The sequence below is a fragment of the Euprymna scolopes genome, chromosome 14 (genome assembly GCF_053919585.1).
Source record: "Euprymna scolopes isolate OS-2025 chromosome 14, ASM5391958v1, whole genome shotgun sequence".
NCBI lineage: Eukaryota > Metazoa > Mollusca > Cephalopoda > Sepiida > Sepiolidae > Euprymna > Euprymna scolopes.
This window is the reverse complement of record NC_136495.1, coordinates 53,648,255-53,674,266: the sequence shown is the minus strand read 5'-3', so window position 1 is coordinate 53,674,266 and position 26,012 is coordinate 53,648,255. Positions and strand designations below refer to the sequence as shown.

General features: G+C 32.7%; 2 protein-coding genes across 2 annotated transcripts in view; one reads left to right on the top strand and one right to left on the bottom strand.

Annotated features, from left to right (window-relative positions):
* The window catches only part of LOC145293014 (ropporin-1-like protein), a 223,299-nt gene that overhangs the window by 60,620 nt on the left and 136,667 nt on the right, over positions 1 to 26,012 (top strand). The gene's annotated exons all lie outside the window — the stretch shown is intronic.
* LOC145292734 (uncharacterized) overlaps positions 1 to 26,012 on the bottom strand; it is a 99,304-nt gene that overhangs the window by 1,228 nt on the left and 72,064 nt on the right. Inside the window, exons 17-20 of the mRNA XM_080138772.1 lie at positions 22,626 to 22,728; positions 17,964 to 18,005; positions 10,241 to 10,330; positions 6,137 to 6,211 (exon numbers count right to left, since the gene is read on the bottom strand). Of these exons, the coding sequence (XP_079994898.1) occupies positions 6,137 to 6,211; positions 10,241 to 10,330; positions 17,964 to 18,005; positions 22,626 to 22,728 (310 nt within the window). The remainder of the gene's footprint in view (positions 1 to 6,136; positions 6,212 to 10,240; positions 10,331 to 17,963; positions 18,006 to 22,625; positions 22,729 to 26,012) is intronic.

The window sequence follows — 26,012 nt, the reverse complement described above, 5'->3', positions numbered from 1 at the left end:
AACTCATGTTTCCTGTGAACGTTAGGCCAAGGAGTTTGAAAGATGGACTCTCAGATAAAGGGTCGTTGGCCATTGCTATTGGTGGTAGAGAGGGTTTCTTGTAATTATTGAATGAAACTAGTTTAGTCTTGGCAGCATTGAACGCGACCAACCACTTTTGTCCCCATTCCACTACAGATTGGAGGTCTTCCTCTAGTGTTTCTGCCATTTCTTTAGAAATGTGTTCATTCGTCTTCCTGTCGTGTCTGCCATAGAGTGTAGTGTCATCAGCATATATACCCATCTCAGAGGCAATGTTGTCGGGGAGGTCATTTATGAATATCAGGAACAATAGAGGTCCAAGGATAGAACCCTGGGGCACTCCCGCATTTATATCATATTGTTTAGATGTGCGACCGTCGAGGACTACCTGGATTTTTCTCTTATCTAAGAAGGATTTAATTATGTTAAGTATTCTACCAGTGATACCGTAAGATCTAATCTTCCTGAGGAGACCCTCATGCCATACCCTGTCAAAAGCCTTAGATATATCTAGAGCTACCGCTCTGCCTTCCCCCGCTTTGTCCAGTGATTGGTATATACGTTCAGAGATCACGGTGAGGATGTCTGCTGTGGAACGGGCTTGTCTAAATCCATATTGTTTGTCAGTCAGTAGTTTAGCATCTGTAAGATGATGGACTAGAGCATGGTTAATTATGGTCTCAAATATTTTGGCAAAAAGTGGGAGGAGGCTAATGGGGCGATAATTTGATGGGTCTGTCCTTTCGCCAGAATTCTTGAATACTGGTACAACAGAAGCAGTTTTCCAACAGCCCGGAAAGCAAGCTTCATTAAGACATTTGTTGTAGAGTTTGGAGAGAACTGGAGCTACTTCGGCTGAGCACTTTTTTAATAGCACAGCTGGGATAAGATCGGGTCCACATGCTTTTGAGGTGTCAAGGTTTTTTATGATAGCATGCACCTGAGCAGGGGTGGTTTTCAGATCGTCTAGTGTGGCGTCTGTCCGCATAGGAAAGTCAGGTAGGGGGTGGTTGGAAGGGTCCAGTGTGGAGTTTGAGGCAAACCGACTGGCAAGCATGTTAGCCTTGTCGGTTGCTGAGGAGACAACCTCGTGATTGTTGGTTAGTGGGGGAATTGTTGATTGCCCATTATTTACTACACTGTTGTAGATTTTCCAGAAGTCTCGAGTTCCTAGTTTTTGTGCTTCGATGCGCTTTTTAGTGGTTTCCGTAAATTCTCTCTTAGCTGTCGCTATTTCTTTCTTAACGTTATTTCTAGCTTCTATATACTTCAGTCTGTTTGAACTGGACTTATGTCGGTTAAACCTACGGTATGCATGCTGCTTTTGAGTAATGGCAGTTGCACAAGTCGACGTAAACCATTGGGGAGAGTGGGGCTTACTATAAAATTTCCGCATGGGAACATGCGCTTCGATTGCAGTTTTGAACCAGTCAGTGGTCTCGTTTGCACACTGTTCAGCAGGGAGAGAGAAAATATTTTTCCATGGAGCATCTCTAATTAGTTCCCTGATGGCTTCCCAGTCAGCCTTATTATAATATCTCGTTGTTTTGAGCACTGGCTCTTCAGTTTTGGGACTAGAGTTTAGGGCGATTTCAACCATTATCACTGCATGATCAGCGTTCCCGAGTGGGCTGTGGGCCTTCGCTATGCAGTCATCGGGAACTGTGGTCAAAAACAGATCTAGAAGTGATGCGTGTTGTTCTTCCTGGTCAGGGAAACGGGTTGGAAACGTAACAATTTGTGATAGGGAGTGAGATATAGCGAAGCTATGGGTTGTGCTGCCCGCTGCATCTGTGTGAGTAGAGAATCCAAGCCAGTTTTTGTGGTGGACATTAAAGTCACCAAACACATTTATTTGTGCGCTAGTGTCGAGGGACATTGCCGTGTCTATGCTGTCAGATACTTTGTTTATTATGGAGCAGTCCTGAGTCGAGGGAGAGCGGTAGAGAAAATAATAGTAGCTAATACTGTGTTGCACGTTTAGTCTAAAGCACATAAAGGCTTGATCATCTGTTTCTAGGTTTGTTTCTCTAGTCAAGGGAAGGGTATTACGAATGTAAACTCCAAGTCCGTGCATATGTCTGTCAGAGTCCTTACGGCAGAGTGGGAGATATCCAGGCATGTTAAAGTGGTTAGAGGGAATGGAGGAGTGTAGGTTAGTCTCACTTAGTGCTAAGATATCCGGGGTATTTGTTAAGAGAAATGCTTCAACATCAGCTAAGTTAGTTCTAAGCCCACATATTTTTTTTTTAAGAGTTTCGGTAAGGGGGAGCTAAACAAGAGGTTATGCGGAGCTTCAGACATGCATCACAAGTAGACCATCAGCTGACCTTTCTCCAATTAGGATTGTGGCCTCAGGAAAGCCCACCGGGGATGAGTGCAGGGTCCCTTTCCATGCGCGTCATGGCACTGCAAACAACCCGATATTATTCAACTGTTGATGGAGCAGCCGCTCTAAGCGCTACCAAAGAGTTAGGGCTCCTGTACTACCAGTCGGGAACAGCAGCCAGGAACTGTCAATCCGGTACCCTCAACCCTTTAGAAGAAGGTCAACCCAATCTAACCGCTCAGGCATATCTTATACTCAAGCACTCCCAAATGTTCAGTTATAGGGGTGGGGCATGCTGGGAATGGGGAAGAACGGCGTTCATTGCCCTAGCCAGGAAACAAGATCTACCGCTGGGTGTTTCTGTCGAATCACTGAGATAGTGTCTCTGCGCTTGACTAATAGGCAAAGAAGGAGTATGGAAGCCGGGCGATAGACAGAGCCTATCTACTCCTTAAGCAATTTAGGTTTGCAAACCGGTGAATTTGTTTGAGTCACCAGCTCTAGGAAGGTTGTCATCCAAGACTGAAGAGGCCTCTCTCCCCTTTGGTTTAGTTTCAGAGTTTTCCTTCTCCTAGACGGATGATCTGGGAAGACCTACTGGGTCCGTCAGCCCTGAGAGGGTTTTCTCCGCGCCTAGGTTCTAATCCAGGTATTTCTGCGACCCCGCGTTGTTAGTGTTACTGGGTTAGTTTGTTGGGGATTATATCTACTGATTAGTTACACTCCTCAAAGTGATTTAGGGACATGCTATTTACTTGTTAATGGATAAAGGGGGTGGGTGAAGTTCATGCAGTGTAAGCGTCTATGTTTGTAAGAGGGCTTGTTAGGGAGGAGATAATGTGATTTTAGTCGTACCCTTTTTTTTTTTTTTTTTATTAATGTTAGCTTAGGTCTAGTATAGTGTTACAGTATGAGTAGGTATTAAGAATTGAGCTACGAGTTGTGCCCGAGCTATTTTAGATGATAGGAGGGTTAAGATGTAAGTGCAGTATAGCATGGATAAGACAGCAAGTATTGAGTCATGCGTAATTAGGTGAATAGATATATATGGGCAGGTTTTCAGTAGGTGCGAATAGAGTTGGAGTTGTAGGTATAGTATTCTTGTTACCTAAACTAGGTTGGGTTTACACTGAATATGATGATTTAAGATTTGTAAGCATATCTTGTATAGTTTCAGGCTTTTAGTCACACACACACCTTTTCATTCTATAATAAACATAGTCTGAATATATATCATGAGATCATTTTTATCACAAGTATTGATTGTCAAATAAAATGAAATTGTTTACAGAAAAAAGAAATAAATCATGGTCTGTAAATAATCATAAACAAATGAAAGAAGTATTTTTTATGCTTGTAATCTAACAACTGTGCATATGATGTATCAAGTAACCTGGTATTCTAAATAAAAATAAAGGTAATACAAACATTAATAATACAAAATGTTTGTAGAGTCTGGATGCAAAAGTAAAAATAACTTCAATTTCATTTTACAAAGTAAATATTGATGCGTCTTGCAAAACTTATGAACTCGATGCAATAAAATCCACATGGTCTTCAATTTTAGCACATTCGCGTCAAATCAAGTGTATTTTTATTGCTTACACTGTCTACTTTAGCATACATGAGAAAAAGGAAATCAGGAGGAGTAAGATCTGATGAACCAGTCCATATGACCATGTCTTTCATGCCAATCAGTTAAAAATATTGAATTTTGGATTACATTTAATCCAATGAAAAGTATCCAGTTATATTGAAATCAAACAAACTGAACTTTAGGTAATTCTTACACAATTTAGATTTTATTTTAAATTTATATTTTATCTAAGTAAAAACTTGATTAAAGAATTGATTGAAAGATTGTTAATTGCTTTTAACTAAAAATATTTGTGGTCATTTAATAAATAATTCAAATTTTGTAATAAGTGTCTCATGTTTCATCCAGAAAAACAAACATTTGCTTTATTTTTCAATTGCAAATTATCAGTGTGACAGGTGTAATAAAGTGTTTCCAGCCTTCGATGATGAGTTGATACTAATTTGCAGAGATCAGTTTATATACACCTCATTTACCTGTTTATGTAAAGGGCTGTATATGGACAGGCTAGTCTGATATTGTTGGGGAAAGAGGGCACCAGTGTTAGGTCAAAGGATGTCTCTTCCTATAATGCGTTCAATGTACTACTCTATAACAATATAAACTCTATTCTTGAAAAGACATTTTTCTACTCAAAATCAAGCTTTCTGTATTTCTTAATCATAGAAATATTTGAATTGAAGTTCTCTTCTTGACCATTGAAAATCCGATGACTGGAGTACTCGGTTTAATTTACAGTCACATTGAATAGTATCAAAATATGAGATGAAAATATGTTTTGCTATAAGCCAATTACAAACAATGCAAAAACTGAAAGATCCTTTGTAGTACAAATAAGATCTTCTCAATCATGGTCTCAAACTCGGGGCAGGGGACATTCTGATTCAGACGACACCAATAAAGCTAACAAAAATGCAAATCACTCAAATGCACACATCTCTTTCTCATCTATTCACATGTATCATGTTTTTACATCATATCTTGTCTTTTAAAACAGGTCAGTATCCAGTTTCCAATTAACAATCCAGTTAACAATTACTTTCAAAACCCACAACACTGAGGATGCAATTTTTCCCTTTTGCAAATGACTAGTCACCAACAGGTAAGATGTTGTGGGGCTTTGAATCTGATAAGTTTGAATCTATTATTATATTTAAATTTATAGAAAAAGTTATAAAACAAGTAACTTTTATTTTTAACAAATGAGCCTTATTTCTTGAATGACATTCCATATAATCTATATATACTGAAATTGTAAGAGAAAACATAATGAGTTTTACTTGGGCTACTAACTCCATCTGGGTAGCTAGATTTCCCACCCCCCCTGCTTTAATCGGGGTAATCGCCAACCTTTTTCATATGCATGTTTTCAGACTCCAGAATCTATATATAATTCTGAATCAGAGGTTCGAAATTCTATACAGATTTTCAAATTTAACCAAAGTTCCAGAGTTCAAAAAATGAACCTGAAGAAAGTCTGAGGTTACATAAGCTAAAAATGTAAAAAAATTAACAACCAAGATGAGTATAGTAATTCAAAAAATATAAATTATCAATCCTCATCTTAAAACATTCCAAAACATAAAACAAAATTATGTAAATTTATTCGAATTTAATTTCTAATAGTTTTATAAATTTATCTAAACCATCTGATTTTCACATGTTAATACAAATTTCAACCCACTTTTGTATTATTTAGATTCTTCAGATTATTGTTCTCATCTTTAGTGTTATTTTCACGTTTCAGTCAATGTAAACTCCGCCCTTCTTTAGGTGTATCTTGTCGAACTCTGGAATCTTTCTGTCAAACTTGGGAATCTGCACAGAAATTTAAATATAACCCTTTATTTAATCCATGGGGTAGAATACCCTCGTTCCATCAACCATGACTAGGTTGAAGTTCTAAATAACTTGCAATTCTATTTTAAGCGTCACCTGCAATGAGGATTGAACCTTCAACCTCACGAAGAGTATAACTTTACAATTGAATTTTATCAAGTATACAAGGACCCATGACCTAGTAGATAAAGATTCACGAGTTTGACAAGGTACACCTGAAGAAAATCAGAGGTTATATCAATCAGAACATTCTGAAAATAACACTCAAGATGAGAACAGTAGTCTGAAGAATCCAAATAAATTGAATAATTAACGCTCATCTAAAAAATTCAGAAACGAAATACACTTACTTTGCTGGAATCAGTTGATGCAATTGTTCTTTTCCGGCTTCGAGTTATTCGGTCGGCATCTACTGAAGATGAAGTCTAAACAAAATCAAAATAATTTATTAGAAAACTTCTGAAAAAAATGAGTGATATGATCAGATTATTTTTTATTGACTGATTTTCTTTCTTTTTTTTTTTGCAATTACAATTCTGGGCCTTATTCCATGCAGGCGGAGTCAATAATGTCAAACACACAACTTGAAATGACCGTTTCTTTTAATATTCATAGCTTTACTGTTTCAGTGGCAGTCATATTATCCTAAAGAATTCCTTATGGCATAGTGAAGAGGCACCAAATGCAGAAGCTTATGCAATCCTTTTTTCATGTTAGCATTATAGGTACAGAAAACACACCCTATTCATTACCTAAATTCAGCCATACATGTTTTTTTTTTTTTAATTAATGGTGTGTTAAACTATACATATATATATATATAACACAGAAATTATAGTTTATTTTATGTGAACTTTTCATACACAGATTACAAAAAAATTTCCAAAACAAAATTACTTTTAAGAAAAAAAAAAAAAAAAATTTAAAAAGGAAATGATTTAGAAGTAGAATTATACTAGAATGAATTATTTTATATATATATATATATATATATATATATATATATAACCGAGCAGGTTGCCTTCTCCCCGACCCCTAATCTGGTCTCTATTACAGTAGCTTTTTACGTGTTAGTGGCAATATGTTGTGTTTGGAGTGAATTAAAGTGATATATATATAACTTTAATTCACTCCAAACACAACATATTGCCACTAACACATAAAAAACTACTGTAATAGAGACCAGATTGAGGGTCGGGGAGAAGGCAGCCTGCTCGGTAAGTTCGTCAGCAAGATGTTACATTTAAATTTCTGCATATTGGTATGAATAGAGAAACAGGACGAATAAAAGCAATTCTAAAGTAAGCTGTTTAAGGAAAGAAGGTATTATATAGAAAATCTGGCATCTAGGGACTACAGTGAAGGGGTAGGTTTTTATTGCTAGTCAGGTGGGTTGGGGATATTTTCATTGGCAGGTTGTATGTGCAGTATGTTCATCAGAGCACATTCCAGGAAAGTACTTCTAAAACAAGTACATGGATGCAACTCTGTGGTGATGTGACAGGGGATGAACTTTGACAAACAGTAAATATTTTAAATTTTGCTTCAAAACAAACAATTGTGAAAAATATGGTATCACCCAAGCTTTTGGAAGGTTAAAAAGCAAAGAACCGTTTTTATGTTCTAACAGCTTTATTTATATTGTCAATGACTGGCTCTCAAAGTTGTTGTTCCATATTAGGCCTAAATAATTCAACTTGGTTGAACAACAATAAACTTTGTTGCTATCAGGTTATTCACATGTTGTTTTTTTTAATTTCACATCAGAATTTTCTTCTTTTTTTTTTTTGGAGCCTGTTTTTGTACAAAATATAACAATACACATTGGGAGGCATGTCACATTTGTTTATGTCCCTTTCATGGGCTCTAAAATATAAATCATATTTCTTATATTATTCATATAATTCACCTAATCTATCCAATATACTTCAATACAACAAAATAGTAATTAACAGAATGAATCTAATGGTTAATTAAAATGTTGATTTTTAAAACTAATTTAAATAATTAATTTCTGATTATTATTTCATTTTCATTTTGAATTGTTTGATATTACTTTTTATATATATTAAAAATAATTTTGTGGATACATCTTAAAGGAAATCATTAAAATAAATAGAGAAATAGCTGTGATTTATTTAAAATTAAATAAGGATATTTTACAATGCAATAAAAGTGAATGGAAAAACAAGTGTTCCACATTAAGATATATCAATGTTTTATATACATTTTGAACAATTATAAATGTCATTTAATTCAATTTGATTAGTATCATTTTCTATATTATATTTCTTTTAGTATGTCTGTCAGTTCAACTTTTTATCGGAAACTACTGATCAAATCTGGTTGAAATTTTGTATTGACCTTTATAATAAGTTGCAATGAAATAAGTACAATGGTATCCATTCAATGCACAGTTGGGGATTAATAGGGATTATTATTTAATACAAAAATAAGTATACATTTAACCATATTCAACTATCAATTTAGTATAAAGCACTCATGCTAAGTTAATGGGCTGAATTTGCATTAATTTTTATAAGGTTTGTTTGTCTTGTGAAGTTTCTGACTTTTAATAGGTCACGCACACACAAAACTACAACTTTCATTTATATATTCCACTATCCAACAACCAGAAGGTCGCATGCACAGCAACTGAGAAGGCGGAACTGTTTGCTCAGTGATTCGTCTTCAATTCCACCTTAGAGCCAACAAACAATTCCTTCCCAAATTTCTCCACTGCAGCCACACTAAATGATGTGAAAATCACCCCTTCTCATGTTCGTGATATCATAAAAAACTTAGACACCTTTAAGGTGTTGGATTTTTCAAGGTAATAATAGAAATAAGGCCTTTTCAATTCAAAATTCAAGAACTTTTCAAGTCTGTGCGCACCCTGTCTTAGACAATGACAAAATCATTAGAAAATAACCTCCAGACCGTAGTGGAATGGAGCCGCAAATGGATGGTAACATTTAATGCTAGTAAAACTATACTGCTCTCCTTTAACAATTACAATACGCTTCTTCAACCACTGATATCCATGACAAATAATACCCTACCTGAGAATTCTTTCATTAAACTCCTCGGATTAACATTCATGGATAATATGAACTGGAACAAATACATTGAGGACATTGCGAAGGCTGCTGCAAAGAAGGTGGGTTTCCTCTATTGAGCTAGAAGATTACTCACATCTGAGTGTATCCTGTATCTCTACAAGGCCACCATTCATCCATGCATGGAGTATTGTTGCCACATCTGGGATGGTGTATCTACCACTAGCCTCTCCCTCTTTGATAGATCCAAAAAAGAGTTTCCAATCTAATAAGTCCCACTTTGTCAAGTAAGCTGTCCCATCACCGCAATGTTGCATCTCTGTGCCTGTTTTACAAATATTTTAATGAGATGTGCTCTAATAAACTAGTTGCACTTGTGCCCCCTCGATGTACATATCCCCGACGAACCCACTTGGCAACAAAATCTCACCCTTTCATTATTGAGGCCTCTAAATACCAGAAAGCTTTCTACTCTAATAGTTTCTTCACTCAAACAGATAGACTTTGGAATTCCCTTCCTGCTACCTGCTTCCCTGACTGTACTGGTATGCAGAAGTTTAAATGTAATATAAGCAAACATCTTGTTAATCTTTCCTAGGCATAGTCCCAAATAGTACATCCAAATAGTAGTGATATACTTTGTTAGGAGTGAATGTGAGTAAAATAATATTAAAAAATGCAAATGGATAATATAAAATGTACCATTTCACACCAAAGATGAAAAGAAAATCTGCTCTTAATGTCACCACCACCTCAATTAATTTTGTTTTTAATGATCTCCAAATGAATATTTTTTTTAAAATTATCGGAGGTAATGTTGAAAAAGAATTTATCAGCATTATGAGTGTAATGTGTAGTTTCTGACTTTTATGTGGACACACACAAACAGACAACTTTTCTTCATATAATAGATTACTTAAATATATTTTAACACTCAGTTCTTATTGGTTCATAAGTAGTCTCCATTCATATGGTTTCAGTTCAAGCGAGAACTTCACGTATAACAAAAGCCTAATGCTTCAAGAATATACTGCTGTATATTATGTGCTATGTGGTGATTGGTTGATACATGGAGACAAAGGAATAATATTGGACTTTACATATAGGTGTGCCATCTTAGTCAATATTTTGGCCTTGCAGTATTAAAAGGTTTATGATGTGAGTGCTTATTTACTCTATATTAACTGCTTAACAAAACGACCAAGTTTAACTATGAATTGAGCAAAGAATTTGGATTTATATCTAGAAACCGTTGATACCCGATGATCATCATGTCCTCCTTTTCAGAAAATTGTAAATGTTCACCCAAAATTGAAAGTTGAATGACGCCTTTCAAACAGTGAGGCCATGTGTTAGTCATGAATTATCTTATAGCAACATGTATAAATAACTTACCACATCATTTTCTTGGCTTAATTCTTTAGACTGTGGCACAGTTTGGTTTAATAAACTTAGTGAATTTGCCTGTTTTGCCAATTGACTGACCTGAAAAAGAAATTGAAATCCTTTAAAGATTCTTTCTTCAAATACAAAAATATTTAACTTGGAGAAAAGTAAAAAAAAGAAAAAAAAAAAGAAAGAAAGAAAGAGTGCAGCTTTTCTTTTCATTATTTTATTCTTACCTCCTTCATTCTCAAATACTTTACAGGGAAGATCACAGAAAGAGAAAAAAAGTGGATGGGGTGATATATTTGTTATTACTTCCAGAAATTTTCTTATATTGGAAAGTAACATTGTTTTTTTTTTCTATTTTTAAGACAAACTGATACATTTTCACTTGTCAGTTATTCAGACTTTATCTCAGGAATGAGAGGATGATTTCTGCTTTCTGTTCAAATATGGTCTATTTTTTTGACATCCTTTTTAGATATATAGTCAAATGGAGATAAGAAAAAAGTGTAAGAAATAACAAATTTGGTATGAACTCAAACAATGTTGCTTTGATAAGATTCGTTTATTAAGTTTTATTTAATTATTTGATTTATTTTAGTTGTTTTTAGCAATTTCATAGTTTTTCTTTTATAAACTATGTTTATCCGACCTTCATTCAACAAAATGCAAGCAGGGTTATAATTGCAAATGTAATATGTATCTCCAAATATGGCTGACTATTATAATTTCAATAAGGGTCTGTAAGCAAATATGGATGTTATAAAGGGGCATCGGAGTGCATGTCTTATTCACAAAAAGCATCATAAAGCAAAATATATGCTAACCTTTATATTTACAAATTTCCAAGATGGCAGCCACTTTTCCAATATGATAGTAAGATTGGTCTATATTTAAAATATTTACATTCTATAATCAAGAGGGCTTTAAATACTGTTTTTACTATGAATGAGTTTGTTGTAGTGCCTTTATCGCCTTTATCACTTATCTGCAACTTTAATCAATGTGCATGTCTGTCAGGTCCCAGACCAAAAACCCCTTTGTAAAATTCAATACAACACAACAAGAGTTCATAGTTCAGTTCTTTATTAAACCCTGGCCAGGAAATACATCTCCATAAACTATAGCACAACATCGCTATTAGTATGTATCCAAACTTCCTTCTCCTATAATCAGGGAGTGATGCTTTACAGCATTTGAGACATTCGCTCTTGCTAAATTTTAGCTGGGAAAAAGACCTGTTCAATCTCCCATTTCTCACTTATGATGTTATGGTCACACACAACCTACTCCTTTCTCATGTAGTTCAATTTCAAATTTAGTTAATAGGGTTCCAACAATTTGCCATACTTTCTGCCAAAGTTACAGATAATATTTCTTATTTGCAGTTAAGATTCTTTCAGTGCCTTGATTTTGATTTCTAGAGAGAATAATATATCAAACATTCATATTTGCATATCTTTATTATTATTTATACTTGTACACACTAGGAACTCTCACATAGATCATCATCAAAGATTGCTTACTGACAACACCTCAGATTTCTAGTACTCCCCTCCTCTTTCAAAAACTTTTGCAAATGAATTTGCATCATTGCAACAGTTTCTTACCATTGACTTCTTGCTGGAATGACCATTGGTCTTCACTGGAATTTAGGTGGCAATAAGCCTCCCCAAGGTGTCAGTCCGTGTCACACACATCCAATGGAGGTTTGGTTAGTACTTTCTCTCCAATCTCCTCAACTATTTAGTGTGGTGTTAGCCAATGCTGATACTAAATTTTTTTTTTTTTTTTTTTTTACGGGGATGAGGTAATTAACTTACAATTTTGCATTTATTTATTATTTTTTTCTTACTCTGAGAGAAAAATGATTTCAATATAAGCAACCAATAACCAAAAAACAGAGTTTTTCAGGCTGACACACCCTGAGGAAATGACACAAAAAAAATGTGCCCAACAATTGAAGAGTTATCACCTGTCCATTGCAATGATAGTAAAAGTATTACCCTACACAAAATCGCCGGTGAAACATATTGCAAAAGCTACTCAATCTTTAAACCAATTATAATCCCATTGAACATCCCAAGGAATGCTAGTTAATAAAACAACTCCAGAACTCAACACTGCTACTGAAATAAAAAATAAATCTGTTTCCAAGAGAATTTTTTTTTCTCTGTATCAATTGCTGAACTGATTAATTGAATTTGTGATTAAATGTAAATACTGTTGGTTTTTTGGGGTTTAATTTATTTACTTCATTTTGTTTTAATTAAAAAAATAATCGAGATAAAAAATTATCTTGTTCATTTGAAAAAAAAACAAAAAAACTTTAGGATGGTTAAAATTGTTTTGTAAAATGATGATAAAAACAAACTGCATTTAACAATTAAGAAACTTTAGATGCAACTAATTTAGATTAATACTTATTGGTCACTATATTAAAAACATATCAGCATTGCAGACAATTTAAACATTAGTCACAGATTTTTGCTTTGTTTTTTTTTTATATTCATCAATCTTGATAAAATATTTTTCATATAAAAACATTTTTTGAATTAGAAAATTGATTAATAAAATGGTTTGTGGCATACTGACAAATAGGTATGAAAGATAAGTAAACATGAAAAAAAAATACTAGCTGGTATAAGCTACTCTCTTTCTTTCGCCATTCTTCTTTTCTTTCATTTTCACTTCTTTCTCTACCTAATGGAAATGGAATACTCATAAATCAATTACTCTATCTGCACAATCACAACAAACAGTCTTGAAGTAAAAAACAAAAAAGCGTTAGCTCACATGTAGATGTAAACTCAAGAAATCTCAACCAATGAAAAGGATTCTCACATGTTTGAAACAAATTTTTTTGGAACCTCTGATTTCAAAATAAGCAGCCACTTGATAAACAAAAAGTTGCTTTTGTGCTTGACACAACCATGTACCAGTACCCTGAAGCGTTGATAACAACAACAACAAACACCCAACGAAGGCAAAGGATATGCTCAATAACCACACTGAAGATTCCGCTCTTCCTCTCTTTACAATTGCAGGTCAACAAAAAGGAACTCTAATCAAACAGATTCATAATTCTAGCGCTTGTGACTTTTTCTCACTTTGAACATTCTATAAATGAGAACATTTAACTTTTCAAACACAAAGAATTTGCTCATGCAAAAATATTATTGTAAATTTGTAAAAATATAAATATGTTTCATTTAATCATGTTTTTATCTTTTGCATTCACACCAATTATTTTTGTTCATTACTCTGTTCACTGCCAAACATGGCATATTGCCATTTAAATGTTAGGAGCTACTAATCAGAGGACTATGTCGGGAGTTGAGCAGTGAGATGCCTGTTTGCATTAAATTTAAATTTCTGCAGTTAAACAATTAGGGAAGTAAGAAACAGGGAGCAAATTCCAAAGTCTAGTAGTTTGAGGGAAGAAATTATTAAAGTAGAAGGCTTTCTGACATTGAGAGACTTCAACAGTGAAGAGGTGGAATTTTGTTGATTATCAGATTAGTTAGGAGTATGTACGTTGAGGGGTTACAAGTGCATAAAAAAGTACATTTCATTAGAGTACTTATAAAACAGAAACAGGGATGCAACATTGTGCCCTTGAGACAGTGGTTGGAGCTTGGCTGATAGTGCCATGCCATGCCAACAGCCTAGGCGAACTGAACCAGTTTCCTCCGAAGAAGGAAGCGTCCAGGGAATATTAAATTCACAAGCAGTCTATTAGTTTTAGAGTGAATCATATGCATAGTAATATATAAAAATATCTAACTTTACATATCTATAATCTTCATTAATATTATCAACTCACTACGTGTTCTCTCACAGTTCATCATCAGTGATTGTTCACTGACAAAACTGGTGGTATTTCCTGGATTTCAAGTGACAAGTTTCCACAGATTTTCAGTATGCTCTATCTCTTTCAATAACCATTGCAAATGATTTTGCATTATCACAACAACTGCTAACCATTGAATCCATCATCAGCAATGACCATTGGTCATCACTAGGGTTTGGATAGCAATAAGCCTCCCCAGGGTTTCAGTACTTTCTGCACCTTTCCAGTGAAGATCAAGCTAGTGCTCTCCCTTCTCAATCTTTTGATCTACCTTGATCCTTTACAACTATTTTGTATGGTATCACTCAAGACTGGTGCCATTGTTTTTTTTTGTTTTTTTTTTGGGGGGGGTCATTTTTTGAGATTTCTTGCAGTTTCATTTTCCTCAAGTTCAGATGGTGTTCCTTTCATGTTTTTGTTTTATTTCTGTTGCAAGTTCCATGTGGCTTGTTGGTATTTATAGTTTATATGGGTTGGTTTCTGCATTCAAGGATTTTTCTTAATATTTCAGCTGTTTTCATCAGTGGCGTCCATTGTATAGTCTCAACCTTCCCTTTGATTTCACTTTCTCTTAGTCTTTTTTCCAGTTTTCTTTTTTGAAGACTGTCCCTAATGCTTCTACAATTATTGGTATTATATTGACTTACTTTATGTTCCATATTCCTTTCAGTTCTCAGGCAAATTCTGTGTATTTAATTTGTTTTTCCATCTCCTTGGTCTTTACTCTGTGGTCTGTTGGAATGGCAAAATCTACAGTTTGGCAGTTTTTTTCCTTCTTATTAACTATTATATTTGGTCTCCTTACTTGGATGAGTTTGTCTCTTTTTACCTCCATGTCGCTGAGGATTTTGTGATTTTCGTTTTTCAGTACTGTTTCTGGTTTTGTGTTTGTATTATTTGTTTGCATGTTTAAAATGTAGTCGTTTTGCATAGTTCCCAGTGTATTATATTGGGGTTAGTTTATGTGATTTACCATTTTGTTTCTGACCCCACAGTCTATATTTACTGTTTTCCTGGGTTTAATCTATTTTAGCTTTGATGCAGTAAGTTCTAATTGCATTAATCTTTGCAACTGTCAGTAGTTTTTGTTTGAGTGTCTTTTTCGTAGCTATGTCCAAGTATTTGTATGAGTCTTGCCATTCTTATGAATCATCCATCTAACAATTTCTTTTTCCATTTTTCTTTTCTCCCCTTTTTTCTTTCTTGTTTCACTACTCTGTATTGTACATTTGCTCTCTTGCTGTGATGATATTTTTGTGTTCTGAGATATGAATTTTCCAGTTCTTCTTTTTGTCATTCATACATTCTATACTTACCAGTTCTCTTCCTTCTTCTTTCCTTTTCATATAGAATAAGTCAATATCATCCTTTGAGTAAAGAGCATTATGTATGGTCATTAGTTTCCTAGTCAAGTTCTTTTGTTCAGCCTATGAATGGTCCAGAGTATACTACTAGTGATACTGCTCAGGTGTTTATTCTTTTTACTAGATTTCTGCAATATAGTTTTGTTTGTAAGAGCTTTTTTTTTTTTTTACTATTCTCAGGTGTTCTTTTCTAATCTTTTCTTTCATTTCTGTGGATTTGATAGTATCTGCTTCCAGAACTCCCAAATATTTATAGATATCATGTTTGCCAAGTACTTTCATCTCTTCTTGGTTTATCAGTTCCATGCTCTCTGCTCTTTCCAGTTTTGCCTTTTCCATTTCTACTTATTATGATCGTCTCTAATAATAATTATTGATTTATATTTTTGTTTTGCTTTCACTGTTATCTCTACATATATATATAAAAAGAAAAATTGTCTGTCTGTGTGTCTCTGTGAGTTTGTTCCCCATGGACTCCAAAACTATTGAGCTGATTTCTTTTAAATTTCACAAATATACTTTATGTGTATAGGAGTGTTCTTAGATAGATTTGGTATCAGAATGTCTCTGATAAGTATAAAAAAAATAAAAAAAATCAGATTAAAGAAGGAACAGCCCAATTTTGACCAAAGTTAACATCCTTATACAGTTTAACATCACAAGTGCATTTGAGAAGTTTTATCACTACACAAGCAGAAAGGCTTGGCCTATAAAACCAACTGTAGGTTCTTTTATAAGACAGGGGCACATTAAAAATGAATATTTTTGTTTAGAGCACAATTGAACCATGATACTGGATTTTTGCATCTTACACTTCAATTTAAGCCATTATATGAAAATAATTTCATAAAATCAACAGTAGGTTCTCTATAGTGTAATGTAGGCTATAATGTATTGTGGGCCAAGTCATTGCAGAGAGGCATGTGAAGTGTCCTCTCGGTGCACTGTGGTGGGTCCCCAACTAGAGCAGGCAATCAATTGATTTGGTTAAAAAATGGGCAATTTCACTGACTTCAATGACAATAAAAGTATTTGTTGATTCTTATTCAATCCTGGGCAACATTGCTAGTTATTTTTATTATCATTATATATTATTTTCATTACTATTTTTACTTGAGTAATAAAATATTGACATGTATATGTATGTGCTGTGCATATGTATGTATGTGTGTGCACATGTACACACATTGATATATTTGTATGTTTGCATGTGTACATGTGCTTTTCCCAGGCGTGAAATACGCTTAAATATATTTTAATTTGTCCAGATTTTGTATATATTATTATAATCGTATTTCAAAAGTAAAAAAAAAAGTATTTGGGTGCCACCAGCTAGAATCGAAACCAAAAAAAAGCATTCAAAACTGGTGACATTACCACTGTAACACGCACATGAACTGATTAAAAATCAAAAATTAAAAATAAACTAAGATGAATATACAAAATATATAACAATATTTTTAATTTACACCCATTTTTGAATCCTTAAAAACTATTTTAACCGGCTAAAAACCGATAAAAGAATAGTCCTTAAAAATTCCAATGCCGCTCTGCAATTTTTAGTTTTGGAGGAGATAGAGTTTGAAAATATGGAAACAGACAGACAGACAGACAGATAGCCTTTTATATACTAGATTTAAATTTATTTACGAGTTTATGTGGATTACTATATGCATGTAGGGACATTTATTTCTGAATATATGTATATATATATATGTGTATGTGCATGTATGCCTGTTCATTCATATATTCTAATTTTGTATATATGCATTTGTGTATCTCTGAAGATTTCTAAGAAATATTATCTTAAAATATCTTATTTTAGCTCAATTTAATGCAATTCAAATAAATTTTATCTTTTGCCTGGTTAAGTTCTGATTTTGAAATTGCGTATTTCGATGCAAATACTATATGTATATGTTTCTGAAGATGTGTTTTATATGCAGCAGTTGTGCGTGTGCGTGCTTCAGACTGCTTCCTGCTAACTTGTGTAAGTATGCACATGTTGATCTATCCATTAAAGGTTGACACGCTTATTTCAGTGACCCAGACATACATGCGGAAATGTCATCCTTCCTTGTTCAGTCTGAATCTAAATGTTTTTAAGCTAGCATTTCAATAATTAGCATTAAGTTTTATTCTAAAATATTTTAAGTTTATCATATGACCTTCTAAAGATTGAATATTTCTCATCATAATTAAAGGCTAAAGCAAAGACATACTGGCTTGAAAAAGGCTGGCTATCTGTAGCTGGAACTGAAATATGTTTTTTCAAATATGTAGCCAAATTGCATTTGTATAAACAAAGGTCTTTATTTAAAGTAAATAACTATTTGTTATTGAGCATTATAATATAAACACGCTAAAGATTCTCTGGATTTTTACAAACTTTATCTGCATTCTTAATTTTATACAGAAAGAGATTTATTTTGTCACTTGTTAACATTTCATTTTCAAACTAATAAGTTAGACAAAAAAAAAGATGAGTAAAAAATATTCAAGGCTGTTTTACCTGATCTTCAACTGCTTCATTATCTGGCAGACATGTTTCCATCTTTGACGAAGAAAGGAAAAAAGTAAATTTACTCAAAATAGTTTTGTTAATTACACAACTAAAAAGAGACACATGGATTATTTCATCTAAATATTAAATTCTCATCATTTCCATGAATGACAAGAAAATAAACTCCTCAGATCAACAATGAAAAAAAAAAATGTCCATATGTTGTGAAATTTAAATAATTATAAAATACTAAGATTTCATTTTTTACTAGCATTCCCAGCAGGCATCATTTTATGTCTATTTTAGATATTCAGACTGAAGTGAGATATGTTTATGACGTTTTTATCTCTGTCTGAGGATGCAATTGAAAGCAAAACTCTATATCAAAATCAAGCTGAACTTTTTGTAGAGTAAAATTCTACAAGGAATTCAATAGTGGTGTTAATTTTGTATTAAGCTGCTTTACGATAACATTGTGGGATTTGCCTTTATGTCGGATATCAATAAACAGCAAATACAGCTTTTTACTATATTTTCATTTTATTTATAAATAATTAGATATTAATGAAAAAATATGAATAAAAATGATAATATTGTGTTCAGTGCTGGAATCAGAAATGCATATGCATCCTCATATATTCTTGGGTCCTTCAAGGTGTGACGAGTTTAATCTCTGATGTTGTTGATAAGGTCATAGTCTTTATAAGGTTTGTTAATTTGACATAGATTTATCACTTTTTGGGTTTGAAGCGATTTTTATTGGTTAAAAAATATTGAATTAACACCTATCTGTGAAAACTAACTTGTTTATGGAAGCGAAGCGGAGAAAAAAAAAGAAGGTGATTATTCAAGCCAGTCATTTTTTGGCATTCATTCAAATCTCATCTCCATTCACCACACGTTTATTTACTGATTAGGTTACAACACAAGGTAGTCAACTTTAATATGATATGAATGTTTAACTTGTTTTTTAAAACTATTTCTAACTGTATCTAAATTTGGGGGTAAAAATTACAAAAAAAAAAAAAAAAAAAAAGTTGTAATTTTCCCCTTGCACTTAAATTTTGTTTTACTTTGTATATATATTTCAAAACTACAAAGGCTGAGCTACTGAAAATTGGTGTGTTAATTACTACTGGAAATCTACTTAAAATTTAGATTGGAAATACTCATCAAAAATGTTGAAAGTTATTAAAATACCCCAAACCTGTGGTTTAAAAAAATAGAGGCATTAATTTGCATATGTGTTAAGAAGGACAAATTCTGGTAGACGGATGGAGTATTTGGCAGCTGAGACATTGCAGTTAAGAGGTGGCACAAATTACGACATCAGTGAAATCCTTTTCTCTCAATTCTTATTTAGATTACGTTGCTATTACAAATTCTTATTATTTAAAAGTAATCACTCAGAAATTGGTATAAATTAAAAATCTGTTTTTATTGTTGTTTTTATTTGTTACTCCTCATCACTGACCAATATCCAATTTTCTCTGCATGAATATATTTGATATTCAAAAAGAAAGTTGAAAAATCAACAACTCAAATTGGAAAAGCTGCTTAAAGGGAAGCAACTCATCCTAGCACATAAATTAATAGAAAAAGCTAAGTGAACAATATAACTATTTATTCAATCACTTATAGAGTTTAAACTTTAAAATTTATTCTTTTTTAAATTATTTTATAGACTTTGAATTTTTTAGACGTTTCTGAATTTTCTTTGCAATTTCTCAGTTTATTTATTTACTTCACTAGAATGTAGTTGCTCCATCAAAAATGAAAAGAAATGTTAGTTTTTAAACAAATCCATCAAGCATACAAAAAAGAATATGTTCAACATTTTATATTGCATAACATTTATTTGCATTCAAACAATATACTATTTACATCACTAGTTACTTCTCGAATATTGTTTAATGAAATTTATTTTTGGGTCTGATTGTAGAGAAAATGAATGTGTATGGTCCTGTACAGGGATTGAACCTACAGCCTTTGCAACTGAGATTCCCAACTGGGATCCACAGAAGGTTTATGGGACCCACAGAAATATATTTATTTTGTTTACTGGAAGCTGTATGTGTGTTTATTGAAATTTTCAATACTTGTATTGGTATTTTATGTTATGAATCAAATGAAATTGATGCATCGTTAGTTTTTACTAACTAAGTAACAAATATTGATTAAAAAATTGTATATGTATAAATGGGGTAAACTCATATTTCTAAACTATGTAAAAATAACACAATTTTCCTTTTGTTGAAATTCAAGACAAAATGCAATATCATTTCATCAACAGTTTTCTTATAGGTGACATTTATTTTATAGAAAAAAGATTAAAAGTAGAATTTAAAAAAATTAATTCATAATGAATAAATAATCTCCTATATAATAAAATGACCGTAGAAATCCCCTCTGGACCAAAGTATCGTAGGTTTGCAATAACAGATGCCACATACAAATTCAATACATCAAGCCTAATAGCCACTCTCATATGTAGCTTTTGAACACCATTTTAGACAAATTCAGTTGTGATAATAAAATGCTACATTGCATCTGACGAGCAACACCATCACAATCACATCTTTAGAGGAAGGAGTCCTTATTTTTCTCTCTAAGTATTTACTCCTTCCACTACTACCAGTTGTCACCAGGTTCAATTCTAGATTTTCCACAGATATTGTGCTTACACTAATCATAACTGCCTCATACATACATACATACATACATACATACATACATACATACATACACATAACCTTTCCAATTTCTGATTCATAAATAATAAAGTCTTCCTTGCTTAATTCTGTCCATTCTGATTGGCTGAGCTCTGACGATTCTCATATTCCAGAATCCACTAATTGGCTTCATAAACGAAGGCTTATCTATTAATAAAATATTGCGCTGCCAAGAGACATATTTTTCCCCTTGACATAGGTCATTAAAGACATGTAAGACAGACAAATACAAGAGAGAAAAAAATCTTTGAACAAACATTAAATAACTCATTTACTTTCTTTTGAAAGATGATTTGCCACTACAAGATTCTCCTATGGCGACGACAACGACGACTACATATAAGATTCGCCTTTTTTTTGTAATTGTTGTCATCGTTGTAGACGCTGTTTTCCTCAAAACATCAATAAAATTCACTTCTTTTACAAACACAATGTGTGTAGATTGATACTTCTTTTTTTTATTATTATGCCAACAAAAAAATACATAAGTTTACTGAATGAAATCAACTAAATTGAAATGGTTGGCTTCCAAAAATGTCCATTTTTTAAAAAATTATTATTATGCCGAAAAAATTTACGGAAGTTTGCAAATGTTAAATAACCCATTTACTCGCTTTCTTTTGATAAATGTTTTGCCACTATAAAATTCTCCTATAGCGACAACATATAAGATTCTCCTTCTTCATAGATGCGGTCTTTATCAAAACATCAACAACATTCAGTTCTTATACCATTAAACACAATGCATGTACATTTGTGTTTTTTTTTTGTATATATATATATATATATATATATATATATATATATATATGCTGACAAAAAAATATGGAAATTTACTGAATGAAATCAACTAAATTGAAGAGGTTAACTCCCAAATATTTCCGTTAACAACCTTTTTTTTTTCAACCAATTTCATTTCTGCTACATATTTCTTCAAAAATAGGTGCCTCCCATTGCATTTTTATTTTATGCTAAAAAAAAAAAAATACAGAAGTCTTTTGAACAAAATAAACTACATTGAAAAGGTTAGCTCCCAAATATCTGTGTTTTTTTAAAGTATTATTATGCCTAACAAAATAATACAAACTTATTCTTTGTGAACATTTCTATTTATGCTATATATTTCTTTTAATAAAATTCCTTAATTTTCCTTTTTTACCATTACAAATCATTTTATAAAAGACGTGATTATGTGTGTCAGTACTTGTTCATGATACATATATATTTTGGCGATGGGCGTCAATACTTATGGGCCAGCAGTGGCTTCCACTAACAACCGTAGTTTAATTGTTTTTGGTTTTTTTACAGGTGAGGTAGAGGTATACTTCCACCATGCAACATCGGTTGACAGGTCCTAGTTTATAAATAATTTTATAATTTATCCTTTGGCATACCTTTTATTAATATTAAAAATATACCAAAATATAAATTACAAAATTCCACCATTTTAATTTGACTAAGCTTTTTCTTCTAAACTGAAGTGAGGCCAGCCACCAGACAGTGGCATTCATCCTAGGTGGGTTGAAACAGCTTCCTCTAAAAGAGATCTCAAGGGAATATGAAATTCACAAGCAGTTCCCAGTTGCATATATATCCTCGTCAGGAGAGATGACAATGTTAGATTTTTTTTAATTCTTACAGGGAGGTGTCACCATCCTCCTAAATACAGTGCTTGGTATTTCCAAATAGTTAGCCGTATGGTACTAACCAGGCTTAACATTGCTTAACTTCAGTGATCTAACAAGAACGAGTGTGTCAACATGACTAAGTTGTAATCACTTAAGTGAGACACTATATAGTCTTATGAGTCTAAAATTAAAAAAAAAAATTACAAATGTTTAAATGTTTGTGTATTTAGGATTTTAAAAAAATAATCAGTAGGACAAAGGTTAACATGCAATGAACATTGTTATAAGAGATAATAAAAAAAGTAACTCACTTGTTCACAGACAGTATTTTCTTTTTTCATTTCAGAATCAGTTTGAAAATATTGTGGAATGCCAACTGACTGCAGCTTTTTAACATCAACATTTTTAGCATGTCTGAAACGCAAGTTTCTTTACACATAGAAAGTGACTAAAGAATTGTTATTCATTTTAATAAGCAAAACACAGTTTGTAAATGATTTAAAAGATATAATATATATTTGAATATAAATTATGGTATGATTAAAACAGAATTTAGATTTAAGAATTATGAGAAAAATATTAGGTTCTTGTTCAGAATTACCCCTATATTAAAAAACAAAGAAAAATCTGTATGGCGTACATACCTGTGACAAAAGGAAAATATTATATTCCCAAAATTTAGTAAATTGATAAAGTATTTTTATTTTTACAAAGAAAATTATTTTTAAGTGATTCATGGGAATTTGTAGATATTACAATGTAAATCTACTAAGTATGAATTACTGTTGAGTTATTTCCCTTGTTTTTTAGATTGTTTTCAAAATGGCAGACAATATAGACGTCCTTCAGTTATTCATAAAATTTAATTTTCTTTATAAAAATAAAATTACATGATTTTGTATTATGAGATTTTCATTTTGTCAGGTTTTTCTTTATTTTTGTTTTCAATATATGGAGAATTTCGGATAAGAACCAAATATTATTAATAAGTAACAGTATCCCATTTGTATTATGATCATCTTGACTGTTATTTTCACATTTTAGCCGATATAACCAACCTTCATTAAGTGCACCTTTTTGGACTTGAAAATCTGTACAGATTTTCAAACTAAACCCTTTATTTAATCCAAAAGAGTAGATTGTTTTCATTCTGTCAACCATGATCAGGTAGAAGTATTCATTTTTGTTATTCTTAGTTATGATCATCTCGAGTGAGGATTCAACCATCAACCTCTAGAAGACTGTCACTTAGAACTGATAGATACTGAATGCAATTATCTGTTGTACCACAGGTCCATTTGAAAAGATGCACCTGAAGAAGGTCAGGGGTTACATTGACCAAAACGTAAATATAACAACCAAGGTCAGAATAGTAGTTCAAATAATAATATAAATTATCAATTTTCATCTAAAATTTCCAAAACATAATACCCAATATTTATATGAAGAAATAAAGATCTTTTATAATCACACAAATGATTGAATAGCAATTCTCACCGGTTGCTATATATATATATATATATATATATAATTTTTAGTCATTCAATGAATTTAACAATTTATGATGTGAAATGTTTGCGTTTCAGATAAAAAGATTTTTATTATTTTATGTAAGACAATGAATACATTAGAAATATTTTAACTCCTTATCCTATAGGATTTTGATGTCTACCATCTCTTCAGAGGAGAAAATATTAGCAAATATCTATCTTGTATATCAAGCAATTCTTATTTAGGTGGGATAATACTTATAGAATATTACTGTTAGTAATATCTTGTAAATCTTATAATCACAGGTTTCCATACCAGCTGATTGTTGGATAATTTTATTCTGAAGTATATATATATATATATATATATATGTATATGTATATGTATATATATATATATATTTATTTGTTTATTGTTATATAAACATGCTCACATCCCGCTGCTACAAATAGCCACTTGTTTCAATCAAACAACAGATATCATCAGGCAGCGACTTGACTATTCAAAAGTTCAATTACTTTTGAATATAAAAAAACCCGAGTATATATATATATATATATATATATATAAAACAAATAACAAAAGAAAGAAATGTCTGCAATTGTTTTTTATTCTGCCTGAATGGATCAGAGGGGATTGCAAATTGCATTGTTATGACGACAGCTCATGTATTCATGACCTGAAAGTTTAATATCTCTGTCGCAGATATTAATGGTGTGAGACTATAAGAAAGAAACCCCTATCAGACCCAGAGATGTTATTGAATTCCTGGCAAAAGTGTATTGAGAATGGTGATTACTATGCAAAAAATAAATTCTCAGGCACAAAAAATTGTTTGTTTTAATGGTACAATTTCCATCTTCATAATTTTTCAACTTCTTGAGTTGATAAAAAAAACTAGAAGCTTTATCTTGCTCTTGCTTGTTGCTGGATCTCAACATTTTGAACCGAGAGAGAGACTTAGCTGTCGTACAAAGCTAAGACTCTGTAACATCATATTTGTATAGATACTCCCTCAGACATTTGGGTTCATGGATTTTAAATGTTTGAGGGAGTGGCACTCGTCTGACAAGACGTTGCAATCATCATATATATATGTATATATATATATATATATATATATATATATATATATGTTTTTTTTGTAACTCAGGAGAAGCAAATCTCTGAGTTAAAAAACAAAGCGGGAGACCAGTACCCGCATTAAGCTGGTCTGCAGTTTGACTTGTTGCTAGCTATCTTGCTCTTGCTTGTTGCTGGATGTCAACATTTTGAACTGAGAGAGAGATTTAGCTGTCGTACAAAGCTAAAACTCTGTAACATCATCAGGTACAGATACTCCCTCAGGCTATAAGAAAAAAAGAAACAGTCCTATTGCGACGGAAAAGTTGTGACGCGTGTAGGTCTGAAATGCTGGAAGCATGTAGCAATTGATTTGCCATTATTATATGTATCTATGTATATATATATAGATGTATGTATATTTATGCACATGTGTATGTGTGTATATCTGTTTTTATGTATGTATATATGTGTTTGTGTGTATGTGTGCATGTATGTATATTGGCGTGTGTATGTGTATTTATGCATTTGTGTATGTATGCATATATATGTGTGTATATGTATGTCTGTGTGTATGAGTGCATATTTACGTACATGTATGTTTCTCTCTTTTTCATTTTTCTTATCATTTTGTTTAAGCCAGGGATGGGGCATCTTCCCAGATGCCAAACATACACCTGCTATTTTAGACACTCCAACCGAGAGATCTTTTTAAGATTCTAACTGTCCCTTTAAGTGCAATTGTTTGAATCTCCTTTGCACTTGGTATGTAGGTAAGTGTGTGTGTGTATATATGTATGTGCGTATGTGTACGTATGGATGTTGGTTGATTGTGAACATTGGTGGTTCCTGACGGTGTTCACATGTTAAGTGCCTCTGTTTTGTTGATGTTGATGGCTAGACCAGCTCGGGAGTAAATGTTGGAGATAGTGTTGATGGTGCGCTGAAGACCCTCTTCAGATGAGCTCACCAGAGCTGTGTCGTCAGCGTATTGCAATTCATAGATTGCTTCTTCTGTCACACCTTTGGTAGACTCTCGCACAGAGTTTTTATGAACCGTAACCTCACCACCACCACCAAGGTTTCTGTCTATAGAGCAATCTGTCTCTCCATCCTCTTGTATGGCAGCGAGTCATGGGTGCCTT